At 32.0% G+C, this 15,777-nt stretch overlaps 1 protein-coding gene across 1 annotated transcript in view; it reads left to right on the top strand.

Annotated features, from left to right (window-relative positions):
• The first annotated feature begins 2,572 nt into the window (after nt 1–2,572).
• The window catches only part of LOC132734710 (uncharacterized), a 63,311-nt gene continuing 50,106 nt past the window's right edge, over nt 2,573–15,777 (top strand). The window contains exons 1-9 of the mRNA XM_060721504.1: nt 2,573–2,702; nt 4,930–5,027; nt 5,395–5,566; nt 6,009–6,102; nt 6,619–6,749; nt 11,310–11,389; nt 12,247–12,332; nt 12,595–12,695; nt 13,370–13,432. Of these exons, the coding sequence (XP_060577487.1) occupies nt 4,952–5,027; nt 5,395–5,566; nt 6,009–6,102; nt 6,619–6,749; nt 11,310–11,389; nt 12,247–12,332; nt 12,595–12,695; nt 13,370–13,432 (803 nt within the window). The 5' untranslated portion in view covers nt 2,573–2,702; nt 4,930–4,951. The remainder of the gene's footprint in view (nt 2,703–4,929; nt 5,028–5,394; nt 5,567–6,008; nt 6,103–6,618; nt 6,750–11,309; nt 11,390–12,246; nt 12,333–12,594; nt 12,696–13,369; nt 13,433–15,777) is intronic.

Here is a 15,777-nt window from a genome sequence, read left to right as displayed (position 1 = left end):
ACCCAAGTAAAAATAAAGAGTAAAAAGATCAAAGCAGTAGGGCAAATGTTACTAATCATTTACAATTGGGTACGTCGTTATTCACCAGATAGTAATGAGAAGAAAAACTTGTTTCGTATTTCAAAACGATACAAGCAAAGCTTAGATACCCCAACCCCACCCCCACCCTCAAAAAAAAAAAAAAATAATAAAATAAAATGTCATTTTTTCTACGACTTATTTCTACTATTTACTATGACGTGCAAAGATCTTATATCTTTATCATACGCAATACTTATAAAACTCTGGAAAAGGGTGGTACCTCGAAAGTATTTATTCAACTCAAAGTTCAACAGAATTGCTTTGACTAATTTCTGCAGATAGTTTAAATGAAACCATTAATACACGACATATAAGCAGAGGAAAATCAGTGGCGTTGCTACTATTAGGCCGGTCAAAAGCTATACATAGCTTATGTTTTGTAAAATGTTATATATTTACCGACAATAAATAAATTTTGATTTGATTTGATTTGATTTTGCCATGTAGGCACGGGCCTACAAGTTGGTCAAGAAATTAACATTTTCAAAAGTCCCAAAAATACAATAAAACAGGCGACAGTGGAGCTGGTAGTGGGTTCAAGCCGTATAGTCGAATCAAGTGTGTGCATGCGCATGGTTTACCATCCTCAATAAAGTATGCATCTAATCAAATTCATAGTTTAAAATTATTGTTTTGATAATTTTCCTTGAACATACTTTGGAACGCGCATTTTGCTCTTTTTAATCTTAACTTGTTTTTGGCTTCCGGGGACAATCCCCAGACCCCCTTTTATGTGCAAGCTGTCTACGCCCCTGAATATAATAAGAAATTTCTGAAATAGAGAAAAACGGACTCCTGCCCAAAATGGCAAAATTGAAAATGTTGCAGGCTCGGTTTGATTGTGTCTGCTCATGAACGATAACGTATGTTAACTTTATGCACGAAGAAAGTGATGTGAGAAAAATTACCGATTTTATTTCTATATCATAATTGTTTGACGTTATCAACCCTAACAAAGAAATCTGTAAGAATGTCGAAATATAAGCATACAATTTAAGAAGCTGGCGTAATGTTCATTGTTATGCTTGAGGGACGTCAATCAAAGTTAGTCATATGAATTTACGCCAAATTCCTTTATACAAATAATGAATAGTTAATATTGCTTGTTAAACACCCAATTCATTTATACATGAAAAATGTAATATTAATTATTATCATTTTGAATAACATCCTTGCTAAGATGGATTAGGGGTGTTGTATCTGACACAGGCAGTAATACTTAAAATATGAAAAACAAGATCAACAAGGAAGGGCGGTATCCAATGAATGCATCCCCCAACATATGACCACCCACAAAAAGCCGAGCAGGACACCAAACAGGACAGAAAGCACAGGCAAAAAATGCGGACAGGATGTCATATGTAGTTGCTACACGAGACAGATGTCATGTAATGTCGTTTATACCGTTTCCTTCTGTTACACAAAGCAAAGCAAACAAGTTTTTAATTTATTATCATGCCATGTCACAGTACTGGTGTATTCATTGGGCTTTTTAGTTACAGCAGGTTTACAAATCACGGGCAGCTATACTTATGTGAACCAAAATTTGATTATCTCTTTTCAGATCAATTGCATATTGAGAATAGTAGAAGAAATATATTAAGTTGTGTTCAACTTGATTAATCTTATATGATTAGATATTTAATTGAACAAAATGATAAATAAAATTTATTATAAATGATGAAATATTCTTTTTTGATTCTGAAATTTTAATTTGCTGTAAAATCATTCAAAGAATGCATAAATATATAACTAACATTATTATTTTAACAGATATATGCACTTTTTTCTTATTTTCGCAGCTTATTTTCGCGAAAATAGCTTATTTTCAGTATGCCTAAAATACGAAAGTGAGATTTTTGACGAAAGTGAGCGAAAGTGACTTTTAAAATTTGAATTAAGTACCTTTTTAATAGAATTTTACAGTGAATTTTCTGTTTATAGACGTATATTATTAGCAGCTGATAATATTCATAGATCTTCCTTTCGCTCACATTGAAAAATACGAAAGTGACTTGTAAATATGAAACGAGGCGTTATACTAACATTGCATTTTTCAGGCGTATATTATTAGAAATTAATATTATATCAATCTATAAATCATCATAATGATTAATTTAGAAAATAAATAATATTAATTTCTTATAACATACGTCTACAAACTGCAAATTTAGTACATTTTCAATTTTAACTCTATATTTAATACTTTACTTTCGTATTTTTCTATGCATCGCTGAATTTTAAAGTCACTTTCGCTCACTTTCGTCAAAAATCTCACTTTCGTATTTTAGGCAAACCCGTTTTCAGTACCCATCTATTCTATCCTTCGGGACATTTCGAGCCAAATATTTGGACATTTCGGACCATGTGATGGACATTTCGGATCATGCCGGAAAATAGGACAAATAGCACATTTAAACACTTTGTATCCATCATTGGTCAGATTTTCGGTATTTGACTGTACCTGACTGCTGTATATAATAATCTTTAGGTTAATTTCGTATAAACATTAAACCAGTCTAGCACCATAAGCTACAGAAAACTTCGGAAATTCCGAAATAAAGTGTTGTTACTTTAATAGCGAAACAAGCTATGACCATAATATAACGGAAGTCTAAGTGGTTTGTACATATTTTTAAAGATTTACATTTGTTACATAAATGTTTATGTAAATTAAATCTTGAAGGTTGTTTTCTCGCTGTAAATGTCATTAGAATTCGCGATACGCTTTGTGAAATTTTGTTTCCTGTATCAACTTGATAAAGTGGTTATCACGATAACACTACAGCCTCATGAATATAGATAATAGTCCAACAAAAATATTTGAATGATGTTAGATTTGAATAAATTGATGAATATAAGGAAGAGTGGTAGCAAATTATACTGAGAGAAAAAAGTTTAGCAAGTTCGGAAATATTTCACTGGTTTATTGAAACTATACCAAGTTGACTTAGACCAAGTACATAATTCAATAAAGCATTTAGTTTTCAATTAGTTTGTAACAATAAATTGTCAAAACCCTGTTGCCTTAGCTCACTTTACAGCCTGAAAGACGTTAGGGGTAAGGCGTCAAAATTCACAAGGAGTTCAGTATCTCATGTGACCCCCCGCGCGAAACCTATTTCTCACAGTTCTGAGGCACACCCTTGTTCCAGTAGTATTCATGAGATCTCGGGCTATCTTCCCACTGGACATAAACCGGTTACGTCGAGAAAGCGTGGTGATGTGACGGTCTTCGCGTGGCGTTGTTTTCCGTGGTCTGCCTGATCTGGGTCTGTCATTGACTTGTCCTGTTTGCCTCAGACGGTTTCTAAGGCGACTATTTGTAGACTCATGGCGTTTGAAATGCCGAGCGACAGCTCTTGCCGTCATACCAGCGTGGAGCATACCTACAGCTCTTTGACGTTCTTCTAACGTCATTCCTTGGCGACTCCCCATTGGAATTTCTTCGAGTTTTAAACTGGTTATTTTGTTTGTGGTAACAGCTCAAAACAATGAGGTACATAACTCGACTCTACACGCTACCGAAATTGCCGTGCTTACATTGCACGTGATTTTCGAGTTTCTTACGCTTCGCTGATAAAATACACGGTTTTCGAACAAACACAATAGATGTGTAAAGAGCATCGATAAGTACATCATTTACATATAAAAACGTCTACATATAAAAACGTCTTCATTCGAAAGCTCAAAAAGAAAAAATAATAGGTGTGAAAAACTTGCTAAACTTTTTTCTTTCAGTATATTTAGATAGAAGTTAGTTTTCATCTGTACTGTAACTGTAAACCTGATGAGTAAAATAATTATGATAAATCTAATTTGCTTACATAAATTTACATGTTTTTGGATCTTTGTTTTGAGTAAGACGCACTTTAAAGTGATATTTTTAGAAATAATGTATGATAAATAAACAAACAAACAGAACAGGACCATAAATACATTTGTGTCTTAGACATTTATAAACTGATAAAATGTATAATAAATAAATCATTTTGAGGTGACAAATAATTGAATTGAAATTACGAAAAAATCAATTTATACAATTTTTTACTTTGATTTTTATAAAAAGTAACTTCCACATTGGTTTTGCACTGTCTATTGCATTCACCCTGTGCGGTGCCCTTCCGATGATAAACTGTTTAAAATATCTTTATTAGAGTTGTCATCGATAGAGACAATATCGATGTATTGTTAATATTTTTCTGTTGATCAATAATCGATACACATTTGAAAAATTTGAAATTATTTTATTGTCAATAAATTATTAAAATTCACTAAAAACATATAAAAACAGGTGGCCATGTCTAACACTAATTTGTTGTTACATAATGGACACATTCCATAGCAGTGATGACAAAATATGGTCAGAAAAAAAAATCATGCAAAGGTCATTTAGAAACAGGACACAACATAATCTATTGCATGAACAGAATCTTTTAAATATTTTACTAAAATCATTCAAATGGGTATGAAAAAGTATTAAATACAAGAAATTTGGAGTATTTATTGATATATCAGTGTATCGATGTCATCCGATATTGGTATATTGTATATTGCACTGAATCAATGACAGCTCTAATCTTTATACTACTAATGAGAACTTATCACACTTCCAATGCATTTTTGCTCAATCTCAAACAAATTCATAACTCTACTTGCATTTTAGTCAGACAATATTTTTAGCTTTTAGTTTTACTGAAAATGTTTTTCTGCTATTTATAAACTGATTGTATATTATTTGTAGGTCAATGTTCAAATGCAAATATTAATATCTTCGTTGTTTTTTAGACTGAGAAATTGTAGGTCAATGTTCAAATGCAAACATTAATATCTTCGTTGTTTTTTCAGACTGAGAAAATAAAAGGAGAAAATGTCAGACTCAGATTTGCCCGATCTTGTTGAATCATCAGATGACAGCAGTGAGGATAATGAACAATCCCAGAAAGGTCAGTGATACAATTACTTGTAACCTGTTGAATTCTGAAACTGACTTGTCCAGCTTTCATGTTAACAACTGGCCATTACCAATTTTGGGGATATCAAGGTAAAAATTTGAAGTTTGTCAGCCAACAGTATTATTGAGCCCCCTCAGACTGCATGGTTGTGAACTGTTTCAGGTAATTTGTTTTTTTCCCCATAAAATTTAGATAAGGCAATCAATCAATAGTCTTCCTTTAGCATACTCTTAATTGGAAAAAGGAAGAAGTCTGATTTTGTCAATGTAGTTAATAGTATAAATTGTAAATTGTACTATGTCTTATGTTAAAACTTCCAGTTTCATCACTTAACATAAGTTTCATTCTACTTATACAGGTTTAACATATGCTGATACTTGGCTGAAAAAGGGAGATAAATATCTGGAAAAGCAGGAGTTGTGGATGAGAGTTTTCTCCCTTGCACCTTTCTTGTTTGGTGTTAACAACATCATATCATCAGCTTGGAATAAAGCATTGTTAAATGCTAAACTGCTGCTTAATGAGAGAAGGTATTTTTAATGAATTACTGAAATGTAAAAATTATTGTTTGTTTGTTTGTTTGTTTCATTTTACGCCTTTTTTTCAACAGTATTTCATGTAAAAATTAAATGGTAGACGTAAATTTTCAGTCTGTCTGTCTATGTGTCTGTTTTTTTACGCCAATTTCAACACATTTTTGGTCATATATTGGCATCACTCTGTCTAACCTTTTCTTCCTGGAGAACTTTTCAGTAATTACAAATTTCTCTACCCGGATAACTTTTCAGTTATTACCAATTTCTCTGCAAGTGTCTGTGACCCAACCACTAATATTACATAATTTCTGAATTAGCAGTAACAGACTAGTAATTGTTTTAGTTTTCATCTTTGATCTGACCAAGTGGGTAAATGGTAAATTAGCATTTGTAACTTGTTTGTTTCTTCTTTTTCAATATTTAGATAAATTTTTAGTTACAGGGATCATCGGTCAACTTATCTAGAATGGCAGGAATGGGATAACTTGGACCTTGTTGATCATGTAGTCTCAGAAGTACAGATACATCTTGTGAGTCTTCTTATCTTTGGAGTAAAAAGAGATGAGTTCATATTTCTTAAAAACCTTTTTCTGTACTAATCAAGGTATTTTATTAAGGTGCTATGCAATTTACTGCATATGAGTCTGCAGTGCGTAAGTGTTGGAAAAATAGGAACAAGTGTTTTCATTAATATCCATGAATGGTGTTGAACATTGATTAATAATTCTAGAATGTTATATGTAATTTACTTATATATTTAAGATTGCAATCTCATTAAAACCAGACCATGGACTCGTTTTCGCTCCGTTAATTTTTGCCACCTAGTGAAGAGTAGTGGAGCGCCAGTTAGGATACGAATATGATTTTAATGAGATTGCAAAGGTTGGTTTTATCACATTCATGTGATTTGCTGTTACAAAAACGTTCTTGTGATATGGTATGAATGTACTTGAACATATATATGTTGTATATCCTCATGTGCCATGTGACCTTATAGAATTTGAATAATAAACTTATCAAACTAATCATAACTTGAACATTTACAGAGAGACCGAAATCGTTTAGCAAAGAGTTTGGATTGTGCTGAAAAACTGGATGATTGCAAAGACGGTGTAGTAATAGATGTTGACCTGGCCATCACTGAAGCTGATAAAGTGACGGAGATTTCAGATTTATGGTAAGTTTTGTGCAGATTATAGCATTTATTTATCAGGACCTTAATTAGGAAGATGAAAATGCATTTCTCAGTTAGAAAGATGCATAAGCACAAGTAAAAGAGTGAAAGGGATTTCTTCATGAAAATACAAAAGATTGAGTTACCGACACTTATAGTATAGTGCTTGGATGTGCAGCGTTGCCTGACTCTACTGGTGGCAAAGGCTTATTACTTTGGGTTCCAGGAGGCAAAATGTTAATACCTCATTGGTAGTCATTCTGTGTCCTTTTGTCATTACATATTGTGACAAACTTGGTTTCAAAAAAAAAAAATCCCTACTCAATAAATTGGATTATAAATTTTGAAAATTTTTGATTGCTTTTGCTTCCAATTTTGGACATCATGTTTTTCATGAGAAATACAACTTAATGACCAATATATTTTCTAATGTTATTTTTTACTAGCCATATCATGCATCAGAAATTTATAATTAATTTTTCTTTAGAAAGCGTGTACATTTGTCTAATTATGTTTTATGGTTTTAAAGCATATAAGATGTCTATCACTAGAAGTAAATAGCAATGAATGTGAAATATTTTGTCATAAAAAATATCAAAACATTTACAAAGAAGTATTTTGACTTCCATTCAAAATATTCAATCACCATAAAACTACAAATTGCTAAAAAGCAAAAGACTCAAAAGTTGGTTCAGCTAGCCTATATAGCCAATGAGTGTTTGGTTATTGTAACAGGATACCCCCAAAAAGTTGTGTTTTTTTTATAAAATTAACAGCAATGTTGGATCTTGGTGGGCCTTCAGTCAAGTGTTACATACAATTCTTCCTCATTTTGTTTGTAGTTTTTAGCTCGACTTTTCTATGAAAAGGGGAGCTATCCTACTCGCCCCGGCGTCGGCGTTGGCGTCACACCTTGGTTAAGTTTTTCGTACCACCCCACTTTATTTCAGAAGTATTACAAGTATGGCTTTGAAACTTACCATACTTGTTCACCATCATAACCTCCATCTACAGACAAGAGTACATAACTCTGTCAAGGTTTTTGACAGAATTATGGCCCTTTTTTGACTTAGAAAGTGTATTGAGCTTGGTTAAGTTTTTTGTACCACCTCACTTTATTTCAAAACCATTGGAGGTATTGCTTTGAAACTGACCATACTTGTTTACCATCACGACCTTCATCAACAGACAAGAGGACATAACTCTGTCAAGGTTTTTGACAGAATTATGCCCCTTTTTGACTTAGAAAATACATTGAATATGGGTAAAAATCCACTTATTGCCTTAACCCTTTGAGATATTGCTTTGAAACTTTTAATGCTATTTCACATCATTACCCCCATCTGTACGCAAGAGAAGGTAACTCTGTCAAGGATTTGTTTTAAAAATTAAGGCCTTTTATCGACTTAGAATCTTGGTTAAGTTTTTAGTACCAGTCCACTTTTTGACTGAACTGTTTGAGATATTAATTTGAAAGTTGGAATACTTGTTTACAATCATGATTCCCAAACATGTCCAGGAGAAGGTAATTCTGTCAAAGATTTTATTTGAATTATGGCCCTTAACTGTCAATGTTTTGTATTATAGGCAAGCACTAAAAAAGTCGAGCGCGCTGTCTTACGGACAGCTCTTGTTATTATTCTAAGAAACTCAATTGTGGGACCTGACTTCATGTATTTTTATGTACTCATTAACCTACAAATCACTTCTTTGTTGATGGCAGTTTAAAATAACGAAGAAAGGCATTGTTAATAATTTTAAACTATGTTTTTTAAAAAACAAAAAAAAAACAACAACAAAAACAAGATAACAGAATGGTGCATACTAATTAAGAATTAATATTTTAAATACTTATACCCATTCACCCATCATTATCTTTTAAATTATAAGACAGCCTTTATAGTTGTCTCAGAATTAATTTGACAATATTTACAGAACAGCATTTGATACAGATAATGATATCAATTATGTGTCTCTGTAACAACAAAATCTGGTTTCCATAGCAACGAAGGCTATAAAGGTAGAATAATGACCTATAAGGCTATTCAATATACATGTTTCAATTTTCTATATGATTCCAAACAAACAAACAAGCCTAGAGATAATCACTACCAATCCTTATGGACTGATATCATGATTAATTCAAAATGCAGGAGGTATCAATCAGGTGTCTGTTTAGGCCCAGAATAACACACAGAGGGGCACCTTAGGTCTTCCTCCACAATATAGGTCACCATATGACCATAACAGAATTAGCCATAACAGCCTCTGTCATAACAGTATTAGTAGGGACGTCTGTGGCTGAGTGGTGAAGGTCTTGGCTTCAAACTACTTGCCCCTCACCACTGTCGGTTTGAATCCTGACAGGGACTTTGGATTCTTTCATGTGAGAAGGCTTTCCAGCCATCTTATTGAATGTTGGTGGTTCTACTCAGGTGCACATTTGTGCCTGAAATAATGCAGGGAGGGGCACCTGAGGTCTTCCTCCACCAATAAAGCTGGATTGTTGCCACATGACCTATACTGTACAGGGTGATTATCTTTGCATTTTAATCAATACTTTCAAATTCTTTAAAGCAGCATACTTCCAGATTCATGCAAATTTTTCATGAAAATTTTGAAAATGTATTTAAAAAGTAAAATATTGTGAAGTGAACAAAGATATTATTTAACAGATTGCAAACCATGCTGACCAAACATGTAAGTTACCAAAAAGAGGTCAAAATATGTAAAGATATTGGATTAGTAACACAGTAGAAATATGGTGATAAATACTGTAAAATCAGTCATTAATTGCACATAACATGTAAAATATTACTTGAAATCTTAAATCTTTTTACTTTTCTTAATATCTAAGTACATTTTTCTCAAGTTAGATTTTCTTAAAATATTTTAACTTATCTGGAGGCATGCAGCTTTAATAGCTTTACATTTTGGTATCAGAATCCCTAATGTTAACAATGGACCGTTCCAAATTCATAATCCGTACAAACCCATTGTGTAATTCTAGCAAAGTATGGGTTAATTACAGGATTAATTACAAAACTGTCTAACTCATTGATTAAACTATGTAAGCTCTTAAGCTCTTTCTTTAATCAGTTATATTCATCATGTTTATAATTAAGTAAAAATAGCAAGGCTCCTTTAGAGGGGGAATCAAGTTCGAAAGGTGAAACAGGGGACAACATTTTAAGATCAAGACTAATTGAAAAAGCCTCAATGTTTGAATTCATGTGAAAGGCAACAATTTCGATTTAAAGTTGCATGCCTCCAAATTAGCCAAAATATTTGCATAAATTTAAACTTGAGAAAATTGTTCTAAGATTTTAAGTAGAGGGAAAAATTCAAGATTTAAGTAATAATTTACACGTTATGTGTGATTAATGACTGATTTTGCTGTATTTAGGCTAATTTTGCATATTTTGACCTCGTTTTGGTAATTTTGTGGAATATAAGCACTGTTTACAATGTGTAAATTTATCTTTATTCACTTCTTTTAATACTTTCTCAAATTTTCACGAAAATTTAACTTGAATCTGGTGGCATGGTGCTTTTATACCAAATAAGTCAATGACTAAAATACAATGTTATAGGTAATTTATTGCTTTTTTTATAAGCAAAAAGTATTTTTCCAGAAAACCTGACAGATATAAACTTACAATTTACTTTATTTCCATGGTTATTTTGGAGTGATCTTAGGAATCCGATATTTTTCTACAAATCTAATAACGAGAATGTGTCCACATACGTTCTGTAAAATCTGAATTTATTGTTTGTTATTTATCTTTGATCTCAGACTTTTGATATATAAAAAAAAGCAAAGCAAAATATTCTATTATTTTGTTATGCGTGAACTAAAATGTAAAGGACCAACAAAAAAGAAAAAAATGCAATAACCTATGCTTTCAATGTTGGTCATTTGTGACAATGGTATAATCTTATAAAACATTGTTGATGAAAATTTATAAACTCATTTAATAGTATCCATGTATATATATTTTAATTATAGGTAGCAGTTATGCTTTACTTATTAGAATTAGTTTTTGCTTAACAAATAGTACCAATTATTACCTCCCTTGATTGAGCCATTATTACCTCCCCTTGCCATCATTTTCAGGATCTTTCCAATATATTGCTTTAGGTAAGGAAAAAAAACTCTCATACTTATATTATCTTCATGAAAGCTGATATAGATCTTATAAATATAGTAATGCTATAGTATAATGTTCCTTAATATGTATATATGTATAAAAGAATTTTGACAATTTACCTGGATCAGCTGTTTATATTGATTTTTTTCATACATTTGTCAATTATAATATAATTATATGATTATTTACCGCTAATTGATTATTTACTTGCCAAGCTCATTGGATTATTTAGCTTAATAACTTTAGCTCATAAATTAATGGCTCAAAAATCTGTATAAACTAATATACCCTGACCCTTTTGTAAAAGTTTTCTTTTCTGTGGTCTTTATTTTGAGGTGGTCTTTTACACCAGTCTGCCTGAAGTTTACAGTGAATAACAATGTGAAGGTAAAATTATGATGTATATTTTCAGGAGGAGTATATTAAAAAATGAGCTATCTAATGGGAAGGAAAAAGCAGCAAAATTTGCAGTTCTCTATGTGATACGAATATGTAAGTATTTTTCTCGTTAACATATAAGTTTTTCAAGATAATTAAGTTAACTTCACTCTATCCTTTTCATTAACTTTCCTGACTGTGTGTACAAGGCAAAAAGTTGTGCTAGTTTACCATATATTTTCTGTCTGTATTTTCGTACTTTAATTGGCAAATCTAATTTCAGCCACATTATTAGTTGACCTTACTTTATGATACAGGCATTGTAACCTGCATGGGCAGTAGGGAAAGTGGGGGATAGAAAGGAAAATAAGTTCTTACCCTGCTTTTGTCACTTCTCTGTTGGATCAATTAGTATAATTTTATTGGGTATATGTCCATTTTGTAGATCTTTGGTATTTAGCAAGGATTTTACATCTGGCTGCCTGTATCTGCACCCTAACTTTTGGGTTTTGGATTTTGTCAATGCCCTTGCTATAACACATAATAGAGTGGGGTGGGGGATTTGAGTTAAATTTGCCTGATGAATTTTGTTAAAATATTTTGTGTTGTTGTATGACACTTTACTCTTTTAAACTATTTATACACCCTTTGACATCTGCTTTGTAGAGATCATCTTTGGCTCACAAATTTAGATGTTGTTTTAATATGTCTTTTTAAAGCTCTTGAAAATTGCAAAAAAATCTTGTTAGTCTAGAACTTAGGTTTTCCTGGCTATAAAATGGATTTTTTTTATCTTACAGACATTACAAAGACAAAATAAATGTGGTAGATGTTTTGATAATCTTGTGAAATTGAACTCAAATTTAGCGGAAAAGGGGAAAACAATAATCAACAAATTTTTGTGAGCTATAAAAAAAATTGGAACAATTCAGCAATACAGGCTAATTTTGAAATGTTTTGTTATATTACAGATCGAGAACATGTCATATTTCAATGTGTGAGGTCCATTGATTTCATTGAAGATACAAAGAAGAAGTTCAGACCAACCAACCTGATGGTAAGTCAAAGATATCTTGGCTGATTTCATCATCTCAGATATTGTATACTATATCTTCTCTGTTCTGCTGCTAAGCTCAATATTGATTTGTACTATTCTTGAATAAAATCTTAATATGGAGTTACCAATTTGAACCAATCTATAGAGTACTTCATGAATAAACATTGAAAAATCAGTATATTGATTATTTTACGATGATTGTGAATATGAATGTATGAATATATTAACATAATTAATGAGATGATTTAAATATTTGTTTAAGCTAAAGAATACTGAAGACTATAAGAAGATAGGGAATGAGTATTTTAAGCGGGAGGAATTTAGTGAGGCAGTGATGTCCTATTCTTTGGCTATTGTAGAAGAGTAAGTAACCACAGCATCATTATATTTTTATCATTTTGACAAAGAGTTAAGGCCCTTTTTCGAGTTAGAAATACAAATTTCAGCTGTTATATTATTTCTTCTGCCCCTACACACCCCTTCCCCTGTCAGAAAAAAAGAGATGTAAATGAATAATAGTTTGAAGTGAATATAGTTTATATGTCATTGTTAAAGAGCTTCTTTTGGTAAAATACTTTTATTGAAGAAATTGGTTCATACAGAATTTATTTTAATCTGATTCAGACTGATTGTGTAGGAAGCTATTAGTCATAACAGTTTTGAAAGTGTATTTAAAAATAAAATTTAATGTCAAGTGAATAAAGAAAGTAAATGTAATTTAGACACTGCAAATGGCACTTAATCCAGCAAAAAGAGGTCAAAATATGCAAAAATAGCCCTTACTGAATTAGTAACGCAGTAGAAATACGGTGATAAATACTGCAAAATCGATCATTAATCGCACTTAACGTGTTATTTTTTGAATTTTTCAACTTTTCTTCAAATCTTAGTACATTTTCTTCAAGGTAGATTTTCTTCTAACATTTTGGCTCAACACTAGGCATGCGGCTTTAAGGGTAAACATATTTCACACTGAACTTGTTTACATGAAATAGTAATTGTTATTTTATGTAATATGGATTCTTTTTTACTTGCAGTCCTTTTAGTCATGTATATTATGGAAACAGAGCTCAAGCATTTATATCCCTGAAGCAATTCAAGTAAGTTCATGTTTGATATTAAATTTAATCGTAAAACGAAAAATGTGAGTTTTGAGTTATTGTTGTTACTTGCTGTTAGTCCATTGTTCTAGTTTATCACATACCTGTTGTGGATTTGTGACTCTGTAAACTGGTACTGTACTGCCCTGCATATATTTTGATGTGACATAATTTGAGTTATACAAACATAGTGTAAAAGCATGTTAAATGCTCTTGTGAAAACATTCCCGAAGTCGTTTTGAAGAAAAAAAAATTTGGCGTTACTGATTTAAAATTACTGGTGCTGTATCTGCTTAAGCACCAAAGATATTCTTTTGATTTTTCACACTTATCTGAAAAATCAAACTTCTGCACCATTGTCCTTGACCTTAAGCTATAGCATGGATTGCTAGTAAATTTAAGACCTTTGTGGTTTGCTTGTTATTTCTATTTCAAGAAGTACTACAAATATATATTTGAATTTTAACGCCTGTCTTCAGGGGTATATTTGTAGAACATTGTTCAAGAACCATAACTTATGCATGTTTTATGACTTGGTGAGTTATTCCCCTTTGTGAACTTAGAAAATATCTTGTTCAGCTCGTGTTTCACAGTTAAGCATAGACAGTACTCTGGCACAATGTTTGTCTAACAGCTGTTGTCATCATTGTACACCAGTCTACTGTATATTCCCTTATAAATGACCTTTGGGGTGTAACATTTTCCAAAAGGTGATTTGGGTGTTAATTACAGTACAAAAGTATGTTAAAGCTACATTAAATAAATATGTAAAGATATTTTGCCATCGGCCTAAAAAGCCAAGCATTCTACAGATTCATCAACCTTTTTAACAGTATCGTTGTAAATCTCATCAAATATTGTTCATAAATAAGGATTTTAAAGGGAAAACCCCACGGTAACACTAAAGTTCGTATACAAAATTTAACATGCAAATGAAGATTATAATGAGCTTGTGTATGCACTACGTCACAGTGTTATAGCACAACAAATATGAGATTTTCTTGTGCAAACACATTTTAACCGTTTAACTTAACTAGGCCTGAGGTTCAGTAAAAAGTAATCATCTCATAAAAAAAAAATTAAATTTGTATGAAAACATCCATTACAATGGGAAATATACCGTTAAATAAGGACTGCTACTTATAGTCATGTTTGTTGATTTAATATTGATGTACGGATGATCTGAAGGTGGAGTTTCTCAGGCAACTTCTGATTTCGCCACAATGAGGTTGTCCATTTTTTATGCTTATAAAACTCATTTTGGTTGTCTGGACACCAAAATAAGATCTGGAGTCGATATGAAACGCAATTCATTAATGAAATGTCGCTATTTCTGTTTTTATGAAATTTATTAAATGTAACTTTAAGTAACATCAAAACTAAAAATAATTTTAATTATTTTTGTGTAACTTACCACAGGGTTGCTTACACAGTGTATACTGAAAGCACCAGTCATGCTAAAATTGTGCTAATTTCCTCGGATTTACAATAAAATACTATTGTCATGGTAACCGTAACTTATTTTTCTTTTTCTTTGTCATAAAGGAAGGGTGGGGGGGGGATTTGTTAGGACATGTGCTTTTATGAGATTATATGTTATAATACAAAAAAATAAAAGAAGTGAGGGGGGAGGAAATTTGATACATAACGTTGAAAGGAATTGTAAATTGAGTTGAATACCCTGTAAAACAAAAAGAACTCTCGTACTTTCTTGTATCAGAGTGAGACTATTGTATCACAAGATATAGTTTGCCGCCAAGTTATCATTTTATAAGTGTTATACTTGTTTGCTTTTAATTGTGTGATTTTTCACACCATTTGGCATAATTTCATATCCTGATATACTAGTACTAAGCATCATATGTTGTGAATGGAATGAGCTACGAGGGTCTAATTTCAGCGTCTTACCTAAGATGTAACAGATCAATGTATTCAATAAGTCAATGAAGTACACATTAACATAACCAAAAGATATGACAATAACTCTTATGCTTCTGAATTTCTGTTATAGACTTGTCAAATATAAATTTTTGATCTACCAACAGAAAAGGGCCTGGTCAACTGCACAGAGTAAAGGGGCTGCCGGGCTCTATATTTTTGGCAAAGGAAATCATTTTTCCCCAGCGGGTCATCTTAAATTCTGATCTGAAAAATAAGATTTGCCCCCAGTATTGAGTTTGGCCCCCGGCCATCTGTTTAGTAGACCCGGCTCTCTATGCTGTTTGTAGCTTAATTTTGCACAAGAGGAATGATAATTCTGGACAAACAAAATGAGCGAATGATCTGAAATTGTGCACACATCATGCTGTTGGTTTAGTCTTATGTGGAATGGTTTAAAAATCTCT

This window comes from Ruditapes philippinarum, unplaced genomic scaffold (genome assembly GCF_026571515.1).
Source record: "Ruditapes philippinarum isolate M1 unplaced genomic scaffold, ASM2657151v2 ctg1335_1_1_1_1, whole genome shotgun sequence".
NCBI lineage: Eukaryota > Metazoa > Mollusca > Bivalvia > Venerida > Veneridae > Ruditapes > Ruditapes philippinarum.
The sequence above is the reverse complement of the archived record's forward strand: the minus strand, read 5'-3'. Positions and strand labels throughout refer to the sequence as shown.